This window comes from Physeter macrocephalus, chromosome 2, assembly GCF_002837175.3.
Source record: "Physeter macrocephalus isolate SW-GA chromosome 2, ASM283717v5, whole genome shotgun sequence".
Classification (NCBI taxonomy): domain Eukaryota; kingdom Metazoa; phylum Chordata; class Mammalia; order Artiodactyla; family Physeteridae; genus Physeter; species Physeter macrocephalus.
This window is the reverse complement of record NC_041215.1, coordinates 118,383,817-118,408,072: the sequence shown is the minus strand read 5'-3', so window position 1 is coordinate 118,408,072 and position 24,256 is coordinate 118,383,817. Positions and strand designations below refer to the sequence as shown.

The window sequence follows — 24,256 nt, the reverse complement described above, 5'->3', positions numbered from 1 at the left end:
AGTGATTTATATCTATAAGGTAATCTCTCAACTAAGTTCTCTTTTTTAAATGTTCTTCTCATTTAAAGTTTGGAATTACCAAGAGGAAGAGACAGAATACTGTAACACGCTGGCACCCTCTACACATTCAAGTCCAGGCCTGGCTCCACGTGATGCAGAGAGACTCATTTCTAGAAGGTAAAGATACAAGCCCTAGGGGCCCATCTGATTCTTAGCTTTTGCCCTGCACACTGCTCCCAATGTACAGAGGGCACCCAGTTCTGAGACTCACCTCACAATTCCCTAATCCTACACTGATGCAGATTTAAACTTGTCCACTAAAACATCTACTCATCATTCTGTGTTCTTTTTGGTATGTTCTCTACATTCAGCCCACTGGTATACCTTATGATAACTGTCTTAAACTGTGAGATTTCTGGAAGACAGGATCTGTGTGTGTGAGAATCACTCTGGGTAGCACCCCGACATTTGCAGCCAGATGCCTAATAAAGACCTCTTCTCATTAAGCTCCCAGTAACTCCTGGAACAGGACTTGGACTGATAATGTAAACTATGAAGAAAGGGCAAAGAGAAAAGGGCATCTACAGCACTGTCACTTTTTGGTTCAAGTTACATCATATTTTACATAGGACACTAGTCACAGGTCTGATACCACATGTCAGTCCACTTCAGTAGAGGGCAAACCTTCTGCTCACAATTAAAGAATGCACATCCATTTCCAGCAAGCTGCTCCCCAGATACAAGCTCTAAGTCAGAAGGGGGAAACTAGACAACGTTTGGAGCAAGCCTATCCCTGCTACTGGAAAAAAATCACCTTCATCATTACCGTATATGAGTGTGACTGGAATCCAACTACAGTTGACCCTTGAACAACGTGGGTTTGAACTGCTCAGATCCACTTATATATGGATTATAAGTATATATGTACATTACTGCACAATCTGAGATTGGTTGAATCTGCAGATACAGAACCATGGATACTGAGGGCCAACTGTAAAGCTATACGTGGACTTTCGACTGGGGGGAGTGGTGCCCCTAACCTCTTCATTGTTCAAGGGTCAACTGTAACTCCACCCTGTGAAATCCGAGCCCCAAACCATGACTAAAGACAGGTGATTTCCCCAAAACAGTCTGTGTTTAGAGCCAATCAGTGAGCAAAATGGAAATAAACTCACCTGTGGGAGTGCATTTCCTATTATTTTTCAAGGATGAAAACATGTACTGCCGCAAGTCTTCCATGAAAGGCAGCTGTACGTACACTAAACACTAATGAGAAAGAGTGGAGGTAAAAACAGAAACAACCGAATTAATGGAAAAAATTTAAAGCTGATCTCAAACACTGTGAAAGTGGCACAACAAAAGGATTTCAAAAATCAGACGGCTTAAGTCTGGGACATGGAGAATAAAGTGTTCCGATTTCTGTGATTAGCTGTACACAACTGCAAACAGTACAAAGAATATTAAACATAAAAGAAATGCTTAAAAGAAAGACTAGCAAAGAATACCTACAAAATGCATGACCAACACAACAAATGAGAGAGTCAAGGTGACTGGCAAGCTGACGTGGAAGTCAAGATATCTGCCTTCTCGTTCCATTTCTGCTACAGTGAGTTCTCTGAGAAACAGGAAATGGCGAGGGATCTAGACCTGTATCTTAAACAGGAGAGCCCTAGAAAAACGGAACTTCACCAGGATCACAAGAAAATCACACCCTCAACCTTTATCCACACTAAAGGCTGTTGTAGAAAGGGAGGTAATCTGTACTCCCTTTAGGTTCTGAGAAGTCAAGAAGGATGAGAAGGTCCCTGGACTGGGCAAACAGAAGCTCACGGTTAATGTTTACTGATTTGATTTAATAAGAAGCTCTTTGCATCCTCTTATAATTTATGTTCTTTCACTGCATCTGAAAGTGTGGTTCACAAACCAGCAGCAACAGCATTACGTGGGAGTTGGTGAGAAATGCAGAATCTCAGGACCCCACCCCAGACCTACAGAATCAGAAACTGCATTTTAACAAGATCCCCCAAGTAATTCTCATGCATGTTAACAGTTGAGAAGCACTGTTTAGAATAAAGGAACTGAAGGGAAAAAAATTAATATGAATAAAAGACTTGCAGGTTTACCTCATAGAAGTCCCTGATATAAGGAAAAGCCACGCCAACTTGAGGATTAGCTCTTCTGTCATAAGCATACCGAACTACGGCCACCATGTCTAATTCATCCAAAGCATGAATCAGGGAGGAAAGGGCAACTGCTGCCGCCTAGTAAGAAAGATGCATGCGTTAACACATATCAAACACGTGAGGATTTTCACAGCACAATACTTACAAGATTGTTACTCACTTTCTTCCTGTTTTAGATTTTTTTTTTTTTTTTCTCGCGGTACGCGGGCCTCTCACTGCTGTGGCCTCTCCCGTTGCGGAGCACAGGCTCCGGACGCGCAGGCTCAGCGGCCATGGCTCACGGGCCCAGCCGCTCCGCGGCACGTGGGATCTTCCCGGACCGGGGCACGAACCCGTGTCCCCTGCATCAGCAGGCGGACTCTCAACCACTGCGCCACCAGGGAAGCCCCCTGTTTTAGATTTTAAGTGCCCCTCTAACCACTTTAAGGTTACACTGTACACATCTGCATTTAATCACATTTACTGTACCTCTTCTGGAACTTTTCTTCATTATTTTCTCTTATTCCTTCAATTTTCCTTCTCCTCTGCATTCACACCCTCACTCTAAACAAAATCTCTCTGCCCCTCTCTCCACAAATTAGTATCTATAACTTTCTTTCCCTTCATCTTTACATTTCATGAAATAACAATCTTGCTGTTTCACTGCTTAGAACACAATTATTCTTCAATCTAATCAAGCTACTGACCCACTTCCTTACTGAAATTATCCTCTGAAGTCCCCCATGATCTCCAAATTGCCTAACTCTTAGTCTGCATTCTATTTGCTTGACCTATCAGTAGCATCTGACCATCCCTCTTTTTCTACACTTTCTCCTTCTTTGGCTTCAGAAACAACACTCTGCCCTGATTATTCTACTTTTGTACACCACTCCTCCCCCAGCTCTTCTCTTCTTCCAACTAATCTTGAAATTCTGCTCTTGGCCTTTCTCTCCTCCTCTCACTCTAAAACTCTACTTTGGCGACTATTTATTTTATCCAGTCCCATGAGCTGATGAATCAAAAGTCTGTATATTCAGCTTTAAAACTCTCCCAAGGGACTTCCCTGGTGGCACAGTGGTTTAGAATCCACCTGCCAGTGCAGGAGACACGGGTTCGAGCCCTGGTCCAGGAAGATCCCACAAGCCGCGGAGCAGCTAAGCCGGTGCGCCACAACTACTGAGCCTGCGCTCTAAAGCCTGCGTGCCACAACTACTGAAGCGTGTGTGCCTAGAGCCCGTGCTCTGCAACAAGAGAAACCACTGCAATTAGAAGCCTGCGCACAACGAAGAGCAGCCCCCACTCGCTGCAACTAGAGAAAGCCTGTGCGCAGCAACAAAGACCAATGCAGCCAAAAATAAACAAATAAATAAATTTTAAAAAAGAAAGATAAAAAAACTCTCCCGAGATCCAGGCTTATATCGCCTACTAGTTGGTAGGTAACTTGTACAGTTACACCTTAGGTATCTCAAACTATCCATGACCGAAACTAAGCTTACTGTCTTTCCCTTCTTCTCCTCCTGTGCTCCCCGCTTCCACTACCACCACCTCCCAGTCGACCAAATGAGAAGTCCTACAGTTGATAATGCCTCCCTACAGTCCCTCACCTTCAAGTGTTCACCACACTCCACCAAGTCTACCTCTAGGCCGTCTTTCAAATTCTGTCTGTTCTGTTCCGTCACTGCCTCCCCTGTTCCTAGAGCTGATCACGTCACTCTCTTTCATAAAAACCTCCAAGGTTCCTCTATCCCTGCCTCGGTAGAGCTGATCATTATTCACGGGCAAGTCTTGTACTCTCCCACCTCGGTAGCTTTTTGCTTGCACAGTTTCCTCCTCACTAGAATGCTCTCTCCAAATCTCTGGCTCTCAAGCTTCTAACCCATTTTCAAGGCCCAGTAAATTGACAAGCTCTCCATTTCAGATTTGCTTTACTCAGCTCTCTCCCTCTCCATAACTCCCCCAAAACTTTGTACTTTTCTCACTGTTACAGCTAACCCTTATCAAAGTTAGCTATGTGTATTCCCATCTCCTCCACTAAAAACCTATGACATCAATACCTAGTCATCAAAATCCTCTACAGATTTCATGACAGACTGATTACCTTTTCAGTTCAATTCAAGGAATACTTACTTAGTGCCTACTCTTGGCTAAGCACTATCTTAGGCAATGTAAGAAAACAAAGTTGAGTCCCTGATCTCACTGAGCTTCTTTACTAGCAGAAACAAGACGTGTACCAAGTACAGAATGTGTATATTCTAACAAGTCCCATAAGAGAGGCCAGATAAGCACGATGGGAGTCTGAAGAAGAGATTACTTCCAATTTGTTTGCAAGTTTTTATTTGGGTGTCTTTGATAGGACCAACTGGGATACTTAAAGAAGGAAGGATGGGGTCCAGAATGGCAGCTAGAACACCATATTACTCCTGTGGGAAACTCAACTAAAGCTCCATTTCCTTCCTTTCTCTTCTCCCGTTCTCCTCCACATAGCGAAAACCAGCACATAAAAATGTAGATTCTCCATACAAAAAAAATTATATGCTAATGACCAGAGAAAACATTTTTAAAAAGGAATATATTCATAGAATCATAGAATATTTGAGCTGAAAAACAAAAGTATTCATCTAGTTTAACAACCCACATCATGAAGGAATTCCCTTCCTAACATCTGATTGGTAGAGACTCTGCTTAGAAACTCACAGGAATGGGGATCTGACCATCTCACAAGGAACCAATCCATTTGGAGACAGTAATCCTTGTTGATAAAATAATTCTTCATCTTGAACAAAATGACCACTTGTTGGTTCCAATTTACCCTCGGTAGGAAGCATAGTTTAGTTTCTATTCCACATGATAATCCTCTAAGTATCTGAAGAAGGCTATTGTCTCTCATCCCTCCTACTCCCCTGCCTACCTATGCAACAAGTCTTCTCCATGCAATCTTTTACTCAGTCCTCATACGACATAGCTTCCTTACTCCCCTGCTTATCTCATAGCCCCAATTAGTTAATAGTATTCTTTAACTATGACATCAAGAACTGACACCAAAGAGTAGCGCTTTGCCATCAGTAGATGAATTTTTTTTTCTTTAGTGACTCAGTGACCCTGTGATCTATAGGGTCTGTATGAGGCTGGATTTGAATTATGCAAGTCACAATGCTGCCCTAACCTGAGCTAGAAAGTCTAGAGAATCGTATGTGTCAACACAGCTTTGTGATATGATTTTCCTTACTGCATACCCAGCAATCACGTGAAGTGATCAGAATTTTCTTTGGGTAAAGGGACAGTAAGTTGGAGTTAAAACCTCAGCAGAAGTTAAAAATGCAGTTAAGTTGTGTTGACAATAGATACTAGAACTGTCTGATTCCCATTAGGATTTGATTCAGGAGAAATCCAAGAACTAGGACTCTCAAATTTGAGGATTCACGTACACCTACTGTGCTTTAATGAATCCATTTAACAGAGTGGAAGCCAAGCATTTTCTTCTCCTAATTTTACTGTTCTAATAGAATAATGGCATATCCATTCACTAAATCAGCAGCCAGCTACCCTTTAGAAGTGAGGAGAAAAAGAGGACTAGATCACTTATACCACCACCCTTCCCCCCACCCCAAACAAGCCATCTACATCCAGTTTACCAGTTCCAAATGCAAGTTAACTTCTGGAATATGGAGACCTAAGTAGTCTTAAACAGACACTGGATGGTAACCTTCCAGTTAACATCAAAATCTCCAAGGAAATAACAAGTTCTTACTTGAAGACTACATAGAAAATATTTATAGAGAGGGCAGGTGTGAGTGTAGGATGCAAGAGTCACGGGTTGTTAGCCAGGCAGAAACCAGCCTGAAAACAGAATCTCTTGGGGATATAGGAAAATAATGAAAAGAAAGAGGTAAGGGGGATAAGACAAATTTCTCAATGATGGAAGTAGTCCCGTGAGTCAGTGAAGCTCACCTTCAGGATGCTTAAGCCAGCACTAAATGTTCTGTTTATGAAAATGAAAATGTTAACCTGACCCCAACCTTCCTGAACCTGTGACCATGAGATCCCCATACTTAAACGTATTTGTTCAAATGTTTTTGTTTTTAAAACTCACCTGATCTCCAATTGCAGAACTATGTCCTCAGGCCTTGTGCTCATGCTATGACAAATTCATTTATCATTTCTCCATTTTCAGAGTTAAAGGTCAGTGAATTTTCCCACTGCTGTTGCAAGAATTAATGTCATTTTAAACTATAAAAGCCCCAAACAACTCACTTAAAATGACAATTCAATTCTACGGCACTACCTCAAAGACCTATTGTCAACTCACCTCATCATCTTTTGTTGCAAAGACCTTTAGAACTTGATTTCCCATAAAATATTTCATGTGGACCTACAAGAGGAAGTGAGGAAAAGAACTGGTTTCGATCCAAAATAAGTAACACAAAAAACCATAAAGCCACACATTACTAGGAAATTACATTCAAAATGCTCTTACTGAAAAACATTCACAGGTACTAGAAACAACTTACTATTTGAGGTTCAAATCACTTAAACACAACAAATATATGAGTGCCTCGTTTATGTTAAACATTGTTCTGGGCACTATAAACACAATAATGAAGAGGAAGTAGCCTTGTCTTGAGGAGCGTAAATAAATATGAAATTAACTGCAGTGGAGTATAACCAGACAGTGCTACCAGTCCACAAGAGTACAGTATTATAGTTCAGTGCTACAAGAGCACATAAGAAAGGCAGCTATCTTCGTCATGAGGTGTCAGGGAAGGCTTCTGCAAATGGTGACACCTAAGTCAAGACTTGAAGGATGGGAAGGAACTAAGATGAAAGTCTGGGCACAAGTATCCTCAGCAGGATAATAGTATGATTAAGTCTGGAGTGACATAAACACATAGTACATTTGGGGAACTGCTTTTGGAGTAGCGCAGTGCCACAGTGCAAGCGGGAAACCTGAAAAGTTAGATGAGTGAGATTAGCAAAGATCAGGTCATGAAGTCTCTTATGAGCAAAGTTAAGTGGTTTGGACTTCATCCTAAGAGCAATGACAAGGCATTGATGAACTGCAAAGAGACTAGAGTACCATGTGTCCTTTAAATTACTCACCTAGCACAGTATCAGAGGAGACAAAGACTAGAAGATGAATACTAAGAGTTCCTAATATTATAACCACCTGCGTCTATCAACCAAGATCAACTTCTCTTTGATCTATGTCATCTTGAGCCTGGAGCATGTTTATAAGAATGTGCCGTAAGAGAGGCAATGCTTCTCAAATATTTTTTCTGCCCTCCCACCTCTAAGCTGAGAAATTGTGAGCACTTTCACGGTAACAGCAGCTCAGGAAAACTGAGTCCCAAAGGTGTGGGGGTGAGGCCCATATAAGCCAAATACCTCCATCTTCACTTCCATTCCCCATCTGAAAACCATTATTTGAAAAAATATGGGAATAATCTTATATTTTCAGTTTGCTACATCCATATAGATTTATTTGCCCTCCTATTAGAATCTGGAATAGTTCTTGACTGATTCAAGAACAGTTAATGATACCTTTTCCTAAGGCACCTAAATGACTTCTCAAAGGACAGCCAGACATTTGGGGAAATTCTGGCTAACTTCTTATCCATCCTATAATTAGATACCCAGAACACTGACAACACGGAAGAAGGCAAATTGAAAGGACTCCTGAAAGTTTAAAAGAGAAGAGTAATTCACAATTCAAAAAAAAAAATTCCAAACCAAAAAAACCCCTATTTTATATTATGAAGTTTCACACTAATTCAATCCAGAAATATTAGTGTCCCTCAGATTAAGGGAATCTGGAAAACTGTGTGATCTTATTAATTTAAAGCTAATTACTAGTTTATTAAAAGGTACATACCTATACTTTACCTTAGTTGATATGGAAAAACCTTGTTCTTAAGATGACGTGTATGCATTTGTTAACATAATACACAAAAGCAGGTATGTAAAAACTAGACTATTCAAAAATGAGCCTGTCTATCTGGTGGGCAGATTATAGCTGATGAATGGCATAGCTTTGGAGTCAGAGAGACCTGGTTCAAAACCCATCTCTACCACCTTCTAGCTGGGGACCTTGGGCCAATTACCTAACAGTGCTGAACCTCAATTTCCTAATGTATAAAATACATATCATGGCACCTACCTGAGAGGACTGTAGTAAGAATTAAATGGGAATTTATATAAAGTGGTTAGTATATTGATTATATTATAATCACTCAATAAATGATAGCTATTATGACTATCTTTATTGTACCTGTCTGATATTGCACTTAAGATAAAAATCATTTAGAGCTTAAAAACAACAGAAAGTTGGTTTAGAAAACACTTCATGACTTAAAAGTTAATTTCAAGTCAATAAAAATCTTTTAAAATGGAAAACGTACTTTTTCAGCTCACTTTTTCTTGCTTTGCCATCTAACTAAATAGGTCCCCACACCTACCATGACACAGATGATTTCAGTGTTTTGAGTCCTAAATTACAATTATAGGAGTTTTGGATAGATCTTTTCTGCCTATCTGGAATTAGGCAGACCCAGTTCCCAATAAGCCAGTTTCTACAAATAGGTCTGAATGGAGGTTCTGTTTCACTGAAAAGACTCATAAGCACCGAGATTAAGAACCATAAATTTTAGGTTTATATACCTCCCAAAGTGAATAATTTTAAAGAAAAGCACATTTAGTGTAATTTGTTAGAGAACTGTTAGATACTCAACTTCCAAAAGGTATTTACTCTCACCATTAACTGTATCGACTTCAAGTAAATACTCTTAATCTTTGGTTTATGAGTCTTAAAACTGTATCTAACAGTTTGAGCATATGATGGAAAACATCCTCCCCACCTCACTGAATTATACCGGGACTACATGCTGGGGCAACATGAAGAAATTTAAATGTGGTATATTGGGTTATATTTATTTTTATTTTAACTCTCACTTGAGTTCTTCTAGAACCAACAAAAATCTCTTCATCCCTACAGAGCCTAAAGAGATGCACTTTCTACTTATTCATTCTGTTCGGTTGCCTACCTCAAGAACATTTCATCTAAAACTGCTGGGAATCGTTAATGACCCTTTCTTGGATAGTATATGGTATCCACAGCCTTCAATAAGTTACTGCATTTTCCACTGTGTCTCTTTTGTATCTCTGCATTGCCGTCTAAAAAACATACAACTAATGAACAAGTTTTGCATCCTAGACCTCTTTGTTGGGCATTGAGAAGAAGGGTGACTGGCATAAACCAATGATATTCTAAGAGATCTATGGTCATTCAGAACCCAACTAGACCTTGACTCCTGTAAACAGAGAAGGCAATACAACAGCAAAAACTGGATGCTGTTTCTTTAGGCTTCTATGAGCTATGACTGACACCAAAGATAAGAAGTGACTTTTCACTGAATCTATTCTGATTTATGCCGACTTCTCTACCTCTTGATTTTTAACCTTCAAAAATCAAGGATAGCAGCACGCCAGACTACATTTTAGAAAAACTAGAAGTGAAAAAAACATACAAGTAACAGGCCCAATCCAAAGCACACCATCTCAAATAATGAGAAAAAAGCTCATCTGTTTTGTTTACAATTAGTAGACAAATACGTGCTTTACCTGAGAAGATCTACAAAATCCCAAAACAGAGAAGCACTTCCCCTCCAATTTATATTTCATTTGTTCCTCATCCACTTTAGAGAAAGGAATGATATCACTCCCATAGCGGAACCCTAAAGAACAAGAGAAGAGCATCTGTTAAGCATATGGGGCCTCATTTTCTACAAGCTGAAATTGGCCCTATACATACATTAACAATACATGCACACTCCAGATCAAGCCTCCATATACTGTTTGCCGGAATCAAATTTCTGCCCCTTGTGATCACTGCAGAAAACAAAGCGGCAGATCCACAAACATATACGACACAGAGACAATTAAAATCTAATTACATTTTTTTTAAGTACCATATTCTGCAATCTAGTTACCTTAATGATTATCCATCCTAGAAGAAAGAATGTAGCAAATGCAATGTACTAGTTATCCTCCAAAGATAAACCATGGTTGACTAAAGTACAATCATGACTTGTAAACATAATAACAAGAGCACATTTATTTAGAAACCTGGAGACCCAGGGAAATGTGCCCATAGGATTTTCAGAACAAAATGTTCTCAAAAATGGATGCTGGAGATATACAAATGCCTAATGGCCAAATGCCAAAATTTTTCTATTTAGAAACATTCAATTGACAAGCTGGATATTTTTCTGCATTTAAATTTATTTTACTTCTGGGATTGGATTGTCTATTTTTTTTTTCTTTTTAATCACTTAGGTTATTACAGATATAGGCTCTTGGCTCCTTAAAAAAACTCCAGCCCTGTTCCAGGGCCTCTCTGCTCTATGGAAGGTCATGCCCTTTCACTATATAGTCTTATATGTTTAATGGGGAGAAAGATCATCAAAATCCAAGGATTATGACCTTGCGTAGATGAAAAGGAAAAGCATATGCATCTTTACTCCAAGAAACAAAGAAACTTGTGTGTTTGGGGGCAGATTCTGTGATCCAGTGTTTGTTACTTCCCTCACTCTGCACATGCCATGTATTTAATTAAAAAGAAACACTTTCTATTTTCATATATGTCTTTTAATAAAAGCTGGTGATATAAACAAAAATTTCAACAAGAAATTAAGCGGGAAATGTATGGCACATAATTAAGAGTGGCATCTAAACCCAATGTTTTTTCAGACATCTTACTTGAATCATTTGAGAATAACCTGAAAATTCTAATTAAAACTGTCTTATGTTTTCTGGCTCATCTTTTAAAGGGCAAATCAATAACTGTAACTTTTGTACATGGCAAAGAGTAGAGAACAGACTACAAATATGACCATAGTCCTTTGCTCACAATAAACTAGTCCCTCTATCTAAAAAAGAGAACTCTACATATTAGGGGACAGAAAGTGGAAGACAGGCAAAGGAAGTATGTGGGTAACTGCAAAAAGGTAAGAGAGAAAAGCTGCACATCTATGCTCTTCGAACTGAAACAATGTTTCTAACTCTTCCCTCTCCCTTGCTGCACCAATGTTTGCTTTCTGTCGAAGACAACCAGAGCTGCATTCTTTGCTTGCAACCGAAAGAATTTGTACCCTCATCTCTAGTCCCTTCTCCTTCCAGTCCATCCTGTACCCAGATGTCCTATTAATCTTTCTAAAACACAGCCCCCATGACACTCTGATCCTCAAAATTATAAACAGCTCCATGTTGCTTTCAAAATTAAGCATAAACTCTTCAGTGTATCATTCAAAGCCCTTCCTAATTCAGAATAGCATGCAGAAACAGACTCCTGCAGCCCTGGGTTCAAATTCTGCTACTTGTTAGCTATGAGATTTTGCACATGTTAACGAATGTCTTTCAACCTCAATTCTCTTATCTGTAAAATGGAAACAAGAGTGCCTACTTCACTGGTTGTTGTGAAGATTAAAAGAGAAAATGCAGATTGTCTTTTAGATACTACCCTGAGTACGAATCTGCATATGCTCAATACACCTTACCCAACTACTTGGTATCACTGAGAAGGCCCTCTACTTTCCTGGTCTTATGCCCTTAATCATGCTATTCTTCCTACTATGAGCCAGTCACAATACGAGGATTAAATGACGAGCAAGTAATGGAGCCATGATTCTAACCAAGGTCTGACTCCAAAATTTCTGTTCTTAACCACACTATACTATTGAGTTGAATTAAAGAATCAGTAGAGATTGCGGGTTATTACATTCTAATCCATCAGAAGAAAGAAAGGGGTCATAACCACCACCACCTTTAATCACTCTCCCACCCGCCAAGACCCTTGCAAAACATATAAATATACAAATACTGCAACGCAGTGCCACAGATGAAAGGAATCTTTTTTTACGGCTTGCAAATTAAAATTACACTGAGTAGTACATAGTCTGGTGATAAATTTATATACAGACTCTGGTTTCTATCTTAACCATCATTTGGTATCTTATCATTTTAGCTCTTGAACATTCAGACACCCTCAGCTAGCTTCTAAGCCCTCTGGATAGAGACGCCATCTAAATACACTACACAGAGCCAATGGGTACAAATATATGAAGTACAACTCTCAAGATCCTAGTGAACATAAAGCAATATAACAAACACAAATAATTTTTCTTATCCCCTAAATTATCTTAAGGGAGCTAAACTGGCAGGATATAAAACCTGAAATTGGCATTCAGAAAAATGATCACTATGGAAGTCAAAGGTAAACAAAAAATTTGCTTCAGCCATGTTAATATAAGCATTTTCCTAGCTAGTGAGTTTCAAACTTTAAAACAAAGCCAAGTATTAAGTCCTGTCACTTGAGACATTTAAAACCCAGAGAGACTGAATGCCCGAGTATACTCCTGCCTTGGAACCATCCTGCCTGAGACCCAACAGATGACCTAAAGGATCCAGTGTCTCAAGATCCCCTCATATAGTTGTGTCTCTAGACAAATAATAATACAAAACCTAGCCTGCCTCCTATCATCTTGAAGAAAATCTTCTAGGCAAAAGTGAAACTCTCACTGGCATAATACCTTGAATAGTATCCTCTTTTGGAACTTCAGTTTCATCATCGTCATTCAAGCAATAAACTGTTTCTTTTTGTATATCTTCTTTTTTTTGAGTTCTTGCATCCACAACTGTCCAACACTTTTTAACTTTCTCTTGTAGAATCTGATTTCCAAAAGAAAAATAAAGGGAAAACAAGGAAAGCTATGATTCAGATGGACAAAAGATGAAAACTTAATATACTCTCTGCTTTACAGAAAAAAATCCAGAACAATGACTCCAGCTACACTGGTTTGTTGTCTCCTGCCTACTGTGGAAATTTTAGTTTATTTTATAATTCTTTCTACATTTTATTTTCCCCCAAGGGTAACCCACAGATAAATATGAATATTTGTATATATTCAAACACTTTCTATACAAAACCCTCAGACTGTCTAACAAAGGAGGGCCCTACATTTTGTTACCACAGTTTCCCAACACACAAGGGGAAAGCAGTCTATCAGTACTCAGAAATCAATAAGGAAATATGAAAAAGAAACTAGGAAAAAAAAAAAGGAAAGAGACTATATTCTCATTCCCAGGGACACTATTCTAGGCCTTGAAGTACCTCCATGGTTTTCATGCATGTAGTGTGTTTTGGAATTAAGCCCCTGAATATTTAAAAAAACACTTGAATATATACAAAAAAAGTCTTTGTATATTTTGTACATTTTATATATTTAAATGTTTTTATGTATTTATTTTGTGCATTTAAAGAAAAAAGACAAGGAAGGTCATGCGGAGGCATGGATCCAAGACTCATACTCAAACTGGAATTTCATCAAGTAATTACCAAAAGCAACTCATTTTTGAAAATATATTATTATGTACAAATGTACATGTTACAAAAGGCCATTTCACAGTAACAAGTCAACATCTTTTGATATTTCTTAGATGCTGTTACTACCAGATCATTAACAACTAAATTAGGTGTGACTGAGTTTTCAAAACACTGAACTGAACTCTGGTGTGTATCTGTATTTCTGCTATAATACCACAATGATACAACTTAATGCATTTCATTTTCTTTCTTTAAAAAAAAAAAAAGAGAAAGACCTGAAACTCATGATTAACAATCAATTGTCAATGGAGAGAAAGAGAAAAAGGAGGGAATCAACCCCTATAATAGACCATTCTTTTTTTTTCCTTTTTTTTTTTTAAAGTAGTTGCGGCATGCGGGCTTAGTTGCCCCGTGGCATATGGGATCCTCGTTCCCTGACCAGCGATCGAACCTGTGTCCCCCACATTGGAAGGCAGATTCTTAACCACTGGACCACCAGGGAAGTCCCTATTACAGACAATTCTTAAAACTTCCTCTGCTAGCATGCCTTTTACATAAAAGCTAAATAGAGATGAAATGAACAGGGAGAGCAGTTAGAGAAGCAGTAATTATGGTTTTGAATAACCCACACACGAATTGTCATTTCCTTATATAAGCATATTTGTCTGCCTGCTAACATTTCTTTAAAAATGTGTACCTACCACTTACCGATTTATAAGCCACAATCTTTATAGACAAATTGGAGCCAATGGTCAGTTGACAGGGCCAGGGCACGGAACGCCTCTCAATTTTCTTAAAGACACACAGCTGTCTCAGACTCTCACTTAATAAAGAAAAATGTATTATGAAAGCAGCAATTTTAAAATGTTAACCTGTGCTGGATATTGCATTTAGCTGTCTAGAATGAGAAGTGAGATGCTGTTGATCATAAACAGAGGAACAGCAGGGGATGGCAAGGAAAACTCGTGGCAACCATCACTTGGAAGAGAGCCAGAATACAAATGAGTTGGCTTAGGAGGAAGGAGTTGAATTCCTTTACTGACAGGTGAAAAGGAACATCTTTAGCTTCCCCCTATTCAATCTTTTCTTCAACTTGGCCAGTTGTTCTAAACATTTTTTTTTCAGGACCAAGGACACTGTGAGGATATGATAAAAGCACATTCATAAATGCGTTTGCACACACCAACTCCCTGAAAACCATGGACCTGAGGATAAAAAGCCCTGCTCTAAGATATCAAAGGGTGGGCCCCATCCTATATCGTCACTGTTCACAACCCTGCAATTCTTATCTCATTTCCATTCTCTTAAATAAAAGACATGGTAAGTATATGCACACAGTGGAGAGAGTTAAATAGTGACTCTCCATGGGATAAAGGAATTTAGCAGTCCACACTCAGTCTTAAAGTAAAGCAGGTAACTCTAGGTTTCTCACTGCGTAGGGAAAGGGAATTGGGAAGTAGCAAACACAATGTAGAGGGCTACTTCATTTGAATACTAGTGAAGATCAGTTCTATTTTCATCTGGTTCCTAATCAAACACAACAGAGAAAATCATAGGAGATAGGTGGAATTTGTGGTATTCACTAAGGATTATCTGACATTATCCAGAGTTATGGACAAAGAGGCCTCAAGAGACTCCAATTTTCAGAAATAATTTACAATGCATAGTAGATATTCAACATGATGCCCTGCTCCAAAGCTTACGGTACACCTTGGCTTTGTATTCATTGAGGAATGAATGGGTCTGAAACCAGGTCTAACCTGTCTCATAGGACATTGCTAGTCTGATTATAAGTCACATCTAAAACCATCAAGAGGTTTGGATTCTGTTCCAGGGGAAATTCTAAAGACCAGCCTCTTATATGTAACATCTGAGAACAACTGGATGAGTTCTGCAGTAGATTTGAACCTCCCCAATTAGAAGTCAAGTTATCTTCCTCTAATGTCTTCTAGATGAGGACAAGTCTAGTCCAGGGCTGTCCTGTACAACTTTGTGCAATGAGGGAAATGTTCTATTTCTAACTATGCCTGTCCAATAGGCTACTGAGCTCTTTAACTGTGGCTACTATGACTGCGGGACTAAGTTTTAAATTTTATTTAATTTTAATAAATTTAAATAGCCACATGTGGATAATGGCTACTGTATCAGATGGCAAAGTTCTGATCCACACCTTCATGGCAGACCTAAAATCAAAGTAACTTCAAATGGCTAGGACAACACATAGTAATTTCCCTCCTTGCTATGTTACAGGAAAAGAAATTTTTTTAGGTAATTTTACTGGCCTATAATTCTTCTTTACGATATCATGGTGAATATGTTAGCTTTAGACATGTATTCCCATGTTAGAGCAAGCCATATCCAAATTTGAAAGAACAATAATTTAGGAACACATATTTGCATGTATTACAATTAGAACACATATTATGACAAAGAAACATCACTTTACAGGATTCTTCATTGACTCCTTTGACAACGCCTTGGGAAATTACAGTTCAATTTCCAAAATTCCCATTTACCTGCAATTTTTCAATAGTATCTATGTTTAGAAAAGCAGGCTGATTGCTTATTATAGCTCACCAGAAATATTTGAAAATTGTGATTGAGAAGAAAAATTAGAGCAGATACACACTATTGCTACTCAAAAAAATCCTAACTGTTGAACCTTTACTTCAACTGAACCTCTACTTCAATTAAGAACTTTTCTTAAAATGCTTGTATTTTGTGTATTTATTAATAAACTGGAATTAATTCTTTAACATTAAGTAGTAGTAGTATCCCTGAGAATTTGAAACTCCACAGCCATACAGTGTGGTATTCTATTGCCACTTTAACCAAATCAGGCCCTTCAAATACACACCGTTCTAGATGCTATGGACCCCTCTCAGGTTCTCTGCTCAAAATAAGTGTATATCCAATTCCAACCAAGAGTAATACAGATAAAGGAGATCATCTCTCCCACAGTCTCTAATTGGATGGCCAAAAAAAGCAGCTTGCTTAATTGTTATATGGTACTTCAGGGATTTCACATTTCTTAAATCATTTTGCCTTTACAAAGCCCACATGGAATAAACAGGTTGTAAATTCTTAATATTTGGGGGTTTTGCTTTGTTTTGTTTTGTTTTTGCCTGACCAAACTATTTTGAGACCAAAAGTTTTTTAAAAAAATCTCTATATTATAGTATACTGCCTCCTAAAACCTAAATCAGAGGATTAGAGGATATTATCTCAGATCTGACACCACTTTTTATAATTAAGAATGTTTTTTAGGTGTATGACAAGGAAGGGCCCAAGAAATGTGCCCCGAGCTTGGCATAAAGAAGAAATCTACTACCTCATCTTTTATAATTTGACTTGTTAAATCGTTCGTTATATTTATATATTTCCAAACTCTACCGACATAGTCTTGGAAATAAATAAGAAATCTTGCACCAACCATGCAAACTTCAAAAAAAGGATTAGGGGCCATTTCTTTCACCATTTCTTTAATAAAAATTGAAATACTAAAGTATAACTGCTAATTCAAAAGTGGCCCAGAAAAGGAAAAGCATTAGGGAGCCATCTGATCAAAAGAAAAATTAATATGCTTACAAATGAAAGTTGTAAACAATGCTTTCATGTCTTACCTGAAGGAATAAATTTCCTCCAGCCCATCTTCACCTTCTAAAGACATCATCACCTTTTTCACCAGCCGAATACCTTCTTTTTGCTGCTCACTGATTCCTTTTAGAGGAAAGGAGGGCCCATGGTGGTCTGAGAGCAAGTTGCCATCTCCTCTGTCCCCAGTTCCATCTTTCTTGCCAACTGGGAAAGGCAAACTATCAGGAAAAGATCAGCAGTACTTAAGAAGACAAGCTCTGAAGCCGAATAATAAACAGGGTTCCAATTCTGTGACTGTCACTCACTAGCTATGAGAAAATGGTCAGTCAGCCTCTCTGAGCTTTACATTTCTCAACCGTCAAATGACACTATCTACCTTGACAACTATTCTATCAGTTTCAAGCGACCAAAGTCTCTTTGGTTTGGCTTTTACGGGGGTAATTTACTGGCTTAACAGAAAATAATTGAAAGGGCAAGGCTGCACACGGCCTTAGGATGACTAGACTCAGAGTCTCAAACACCACAAGGATTCTGTGACCCTCTCACTCTCTATCTCCGTATTTCATTTTCATTTGCCTTTATGTTGGCCCCGCTCTTTCAGACTGGCTTCCTCCACATTGTTTCTGAACACTTTCAAGCTCATAATGCCCAACTCCACGACCAAAGAGGGACTGAGGGTTTAACCCTCTACTCTCCAATTCAAAAAACCAGGAATTAGTGGTAGCCTAGGAGCCAGATCTAGATGTCAGCTCTCATTCAAGCCATGAGGTTAAAAAGTAGGAAGGAACACTTCCTAGAAAAAGGCTGGGTGACAGTCTAGGCAGACAAAAATAAACAAACAAATGCTCATTAATGATCTCTCAAGATTATTATAAAGATTAATAAGAGAACGTGTATAAAATACTTAAAACTCAAACAATGTCGTCATCATTATTTCAGATAGAGAATTCCTATACAGAAACCAGTTAATTGCTAGAAATAAGTAAAACCAATTTTGTTCTTGTGTTTCACTCCAGTTGTTTGACTGAAATGAGACTAAAACTAGAGTGGCGTTACCAGTCATGGGAATATTCAATAACCAATATACAAATTGAAAAGTAAACCACCCAAACACATTTTATGATAATATTCTACATGACACTTTATAAATGTTTTCATATAAACAATCTCATTTCATCCTTATGTGTTAGTTGGATAGAGATTTCTACCTCCATTTTCTGAAAAGAAACGGAAGCTACAGAAATGAAATAACTTGGCCAAAACCGTATAGCTAATAAAGCTAATAAGTGATTGGGCAAAGACTCAGTCATCTGACTGAAAGAGCAAGGTTCTTTCCACTGTAGCATGTCACCCTACTTTGTCCCTGGAGACCCAAACAGTTGAATTCAGCGATCTTTTCAGTTTACTCAAAATTACCTGCTGGTCACCCCATGTGGATTTTTCTTTCTTTCTTTTTTTTTTTTTTTGTGGTATGCGGGCCTCCCTCTGCCGCGGCCTCTCCCGTTGCGGAGCACAGGCTCCGGACGCGCAGGCTCAGCGGCCATGGCTCACGGGCCCAGCCGCTCCGCGGCATGTGGGATCCTCCCAGACCGGGGCGCGAACCCGGTTCCCCTGCATAGGCAGGCGGACGCGCAACCACTGCGCCACCAGGGAAGCCCCCATGTGGATTTTTAAGGTGATTCCTTTATAATTTTATTTGTTATCATCAAAACAGAGCTTCATGTTTACATTTTTTCTGTGTATTCTTGGCATGAGAGACGTGCATGTCCTGCATTACATGAAAAAGAGCTTCCAGCGAGCAGGGTACGGAACATCGGGTTTGCACCAGGCTATTGCTGTTTCCAGAGCATCAACCAGGAAGAGGGGATGATTAACATGAAAATGAAGGGTCAGGAAGGTCCAGTCCAACTAGAACAATCCATCATACATGGGATACACCAAACAATAAGAGCAAAAACTCTACTTTGCATGCTAGAAGTTTGCAGCAAAGGAAGAAGGGTATTACCCAAGAAAAAAATACAACCAGTCAAATAACAAGTAAGTGGAAGAAAAGGCTATGTTCTGTCTTCAGCTTGCTTTACAGCATTGCTCATACAGAAAAAAGTAGCCCTTTCCAATGACATTGACAGAAGTGCAGTATGTGTCAAGGAGGTAAAGGCATCTGAGATTATGAACAGGGAACAGAAACCGAGCTGGGCTTTTGAAGTGCTGAGAAAACCTCAACTCAATAAGAAAAGAAGAGTCACTTAAAAAGCACTTAATTTCTCTGAAGTACCGTCTTATCAAGTATCAGCTTGATGGGTTATTCTGAAATATTTTTCTACAGTTCTACAGAAAGGAGATGCCCCTCAGCAGTCTTAAGAGGTACGTACATGCAAGAGAGGTTCTTAATTGTCCATGGCAGGCATTTTAAAGAAGCTGTAGGCTTACCACTCAGGGCTGGAGGCTTCTTGGTAGGGCTCTCAATCTGAAAACTGAGTGTCCCTAGAAGACTAATAATTCAACATCCTATACTACCACTCTGCTTTTACCAAAAATAGGACAAGAAAAAACAGGTTTCAGATGCAGCAGGAAGGATTAATGTAGAGAAAAGAACTTTCTGTTAGGGATATAAGATAAAGTAAGTGCCTGGAGGGGAAATTCAAGTTATTGGGGGAGGAGGAACTCTCTCCCTAACAAATTGTGAAAAGTATTTTCCTCCTAAGTTTGTATACCTCATCTTTAAATATGCACAAGCAAATTACATTTTATAAATGTGTGTGTATCCTTTAGATCTGAAAAAGAGTTAAAAATAAGCATATGTGTTTAAAATCGTTCCCAAGTTGACATTCCTCTCTATCCTAAAAACGTCTACTGTCTTTAAGACACAGTTCTCTGGGCTGTTTAAGAAAAGACAACACCAATCTGGTAACTGTTTGGGTAAAGTCTTCTATGCAGGCAGGAGATGAACTGAATGTCCTTAAAAGATTCCTCTAATTCCTCAATTCTTTGGGTCCAAGAACAGCACAAGCAAACATCTGCTACTGAGCTGAACTCCCAGGTTTCCCTGTGACTTTCATCCCTTTATTCATCAAAACTCACAAGAGTTCCTGGAACACAAGAGAGTAATCAATGAACGCTGGCTGAAGTCAGTGATCTGACAGATTCTGACTCAGAGCAGAGAGGACTCTTGAGAACCGAGTGCCCTACGAAGGGGTCCTATCACTGTGTTATAAGAGCACAAGATCTGTCCACAAATATTATTCTTATGGTCTTACAAAAACTGCAGGGAGATGCCAGATTTCTTCAAGTTATGAATTATAATATCCAGCTGATCTCTGCTGAATGGGCTGCTGAGGTCAGTGAACACTTCAATATGCCTCTTCTCAAACTTCTTTCCTCTAGAAGAGAGAGTTAGCATGTTAAGAAATCACTCTCCTGAATTATTCCCTGCACATTCAAATGCACGCGGTCACCGGGCAGAAAAAGGGCGAGGGGCGGGTCTAGCCGCAGCTGTAACAACAGCGGCCACATTCCGGAAGTCCGCGCGCTGCTGGTGCTCAGCCAGCTCCCTACTAGACATATGCTCAACCCCGCTGTGACTCATACTTTGAACATCTTAGGAAGCATTTCTGAGCATTGTGGAAATATTATGTCTCTGATTTCCTAACTTTAACTTCAGTTAAAGATGTGGTCACTACGGTAAAAAAGGATCCCCTTCCAGCCTCCACAGAGGTACGTACAAGCAACTCTCCCAGGTACTACAATTATAGCCTTGCAAGGGTTCATTTTCCAGATGGTCTGATTCCACACAGAAAGGCTCATTTCCAACTCTCTTCAGTTGAGATACTTACACAGTTTCTTGTTGAATCAAATCCATGCACACAACGAGGGCATCCAGAACTCAGCTAGTTAAGGGCAGAAGATAACACCAAACAGTCCATTTATCCCAAGAACATGCAACTTTTTTCCAGTGAAATCCACAGTGCTGGAAATTGTGGACACTGGGCTGACGGTGTGACGATTTAAAAGTACTTGCCCAAGTGCCCTTCTTCCAAGTCTATTTCACTAACATATATTCATATATGTTATAAATCAAAGTACACTTCCTGAAACATATAAACAGGAAAAATGAAATAAACCAAAAAGCAATCTGACATATTCCGCTCATTTAATGAAAAACTATGATGCCATTTTACAGTATCTAGAACCCATTTTCTGTGATTACAGTCCATTTTTACACATGAAGTGAGCCATAATGTAGCATTTGTTAAGTCACTCCCGGCACAGCAGAACCTCCCAGTGACCAGGGATGGCACCACTGTTTAGAAAAATAAGAGGAATCCCTTAAAACCAGGGCACCTGTGGAAGAAATTGTTAGCCTCACAGTTTGGGTATCAGTCTGATTTTTGGCATACAAATATCCTCCATCCAGGGAGGCTAGGAGAATGCTAATGCTATACTCTTCTAAAAACATCTTCTCTACGTCCAAACATTTCCAACCATTGCCACCACCAAACCCTCTACACATAGTCAACACATATACCCCCTTCTGATACCTCCCAACCTCTCAATGTCACTAGTGCAGAGAAGGAGCAAGTGACTGGAGGGCTTGGAGTCCAGGCACCCAACCCAACCTAATTAATTTCACATTCAGTCCTAACACACATCACCTCCATGTTCTCAGAGCCAAAAACGTCCATATACTCAGAGCTAGGACTCTTACAGAACCTCACCAAACTACATTACAATTCCCCAGATTAAAGGAAATTTCTTAAGAGTCTTCTCTGGCTGAAAAAGGATACAGTCAGCTTGTTGAGAACCTGGTTGGATTTTGCTTTCAATGTCCTCCAGCAAGTCAAAATCTGGCAGCTTCAGGTGTCTGTGCACTGTGATGTTCTGATACTGGTCCTCACCAGCAAGGGCATTCTCAGTGCCATCTGTACCAAAAAGGACTAACGCAATTTCATCCTTGCTCTCAGCAAACACCTAGAGAAGCAGGTTAGAAGGTTGAAATCATACAATATCACCTGGAAACCATAAGATATCTAACCTTCAGGGAGCAAGACAACCATACCTCCCTATGGCAGGTCCCTGGGGCCACCGTCAACAATAGAATATTGGGATAACTGGTCTGTGGGACTGATGGGCAATGATAATTCCTAGGTTCTAAACAGACTTTTTCATTGACTATAGTTCCCATCCTTTCAGCACAATTTGTGGTGGAGGAATGGGAGGGCAGCAACTGCTCTTGATGAGTTTCTATGATTTGCTTCCACCCAAATCAGACTCTAATTCTCAGTGAAAACTAATTATGTATAATTTGAAAAGATTTTAGTCTGTCTTTCTGGAATGACTATACAAAGTTTAAATTTTCCAGAGATTAAAAATAAATTGCTGATTCATATTCTATATCCCAGCAATTTCACTTACAGATATATATACTGCAGAGAAGTTCCTGCACATGTACGCAAGGAGACAAGAGACAAGAAAGTTCCAGTTCACTTCAGCACTGTTTATAACAGGGCAAATCTGAAAACTAACTATCCATCAACTGAAGAATGCAAAAGCACACTGCAAAATATTTATACAACGGAATACTACACTCTAGTAAAAAAAAATGAATAAATTTGTACAATGTTTACCAACATGAATAAATCTCAAAAACATAAGATTGAGAAAAATAAGTTGTGGAATTATATGTACTGAATAATACTATTACATACACTTTTGAGAGCTTCATACAATACTAAACATTATTTATAAATACACTGAGATCCAAGGTATAAAATATGTGCAGTAATAACTATGAAAATTCTGAGGAAAGGAGGGGAAGAAGAGGAAAGAAAAGGGTTGGGGGGGGATACACAAGGGGCTTTAAGTTAACATTTTATTTTTTAAGAAAAAGAAAGAAAAAGAAATCAAACAAATATAGTAAAACTTTAGGGCTGTTGTAGTTCTAGACAATGGGAAAACAGCTTTCCATTGTATTATTCTCTGTGTTTTCTTCTTTTATGAAGAATTCCACAATGAAATATGAAAATAAGAAATAGTATGTGACACAAAAGGCAGTCCTGTTCCCACCTACTTATTAACAGAAGCCTTCTGTATCAGTAAAAAGAACAATGCATGGGCAGAGGATGGAATTCTGTCATTCTTCACCTCTGTTTGGTCTGTTAAATTCCCCAGTCTGTTAACAACGCCAGCTGCAACTGCCAGCTGTACATGGAGGGAAGGTCCCAGCTGCTGGGGTTCAAATATTTCCAGCACACCAGTGGGGCAGGCCATCTAGAATTCTAGCTGCCTCCTGCACAAGAACTCATCTTAAGGCAAGGTAATCTTACCTGACAACAAAACCTCAGTCAGGAGAGGGGAGGAAATTTGAATGCAGCATGGGAGTGGCACCAGGTTTTGTCTCCCAGCCTTCCAGATTTCACCCCGACTCCCATGCAAGGGGCAGAGCCAAAAATAAAAAATGAAAACACTGTTTCCCTTGCTTAAAAAAATCTATACTACATTAGGGCACAGCAGCACTACTTGAATACAACCAACACAAATTACTATAACCAAGAATGGGGTTAGAAGCATTCTCATCTTCTTTGAGACATTAAGGACTCCAGGTTATCAGAATTTGTAAAAATCTAGGATTCCAGGTGGGAGGTAATAGTGCCCAGTAGAAAAGGCAACACCCAGAAAAAACAGCAGACGTGTCCAGAGGAGTAGTGAACGAAGCAGGACTTCATGGACTTCGCAAAAGTAGCAGTCAGACCAGGTAGAAAGGGCAGAAATTAATAATAATGGTAGTAGTAGTAACAATGATAATAATAAAAACACATATAGCGTTTACAATACGTCAAGTACTAAGTACTTTATCTTAGAGATATTCACTGAGGTACCGTGGTAGAGACTCTTCAAGACGGCCTCCATCCATTCCTTCTCTCCCTGTATTTGGAGGCTACCCCTTAAAACAACAGGGGACTCTAATTCCCGCCCCCTCCCCACCCCACTGAATGTGAGATAGCTTAGCGACCTGATTGACTAATAGAAGGCGGTGGAAATGACCTTCTGGGATTTCTAGAGGGAGGTCATAAAAAGCCACATAAGCAGGTCTCTTAGAATACCCACTCTTGGAACACTCCTTTTT

General features: G+C 39.2%; 2 protein-coding genes across 5 annotated transcripts in view; both read right to left on the bottom strand.

Moving 5' to 3' along the window:
* The window catches only part of SMARCAL1 (SNF2 related chromatin remodeling annealing helicase 1), a 285,071-nt gene that overhangs the window by 241,235 nt on the left and 19,580 nt on the right, over positions 1-24,256 (bottom strand). The gene's annotated exons all lie outside the window — the stretch shown is intronic.
* Positions 1-24,256, bottom strand: part of XRCC5 (X-ray repair cross complementing 5) — a 99,769-nt gene that overhangs the window by 69,791 nt on the left and 5,722 nt on the right. For all 4 annotated transcript variants that reach the window (XM_028481680.2, XM_028481685.2, XM_024124735.3 and 1 more), the window contains exons 3-12: positions 21,918-22,101; positions 20,967-21,015; positions 20,391-20,513; positions 17,160-17,351; positions 14,245-14,359; positions 12,743-12,881; positions 9,777-9,889; positions 6,469-6,531; positions 2,124-2,261; positions 1,176-1,266 (exon numbers count right to left, since the gene is read on the bottom strand). In XM_028481680.2, the coding sequence (XP_028337481.1) occupies positions 1,176-1,266; positions 2,124-2,261; positions 6,469-6,531; positions 9,777-9,889; positions 12,743-12,881; positions 14,245-14,359; positions 17,160-17,351; positions 20,391-20,513; positions 20,967-21,015; positions 21,918-22,101 (1,207 nt within the window). The remainder of the gene's footprint in view (positions 1-1,175; positions 1,267-2,123; positions 2,262-6,468; positions 6,532-9,776; positions 9,890-12,742; positions 12,882-14,244; positions 14,360-17,159; positions 17,352-20,390; positions 20,514-20,966; positions 21,016-21,917; positions 22,102-24,256) is intronic.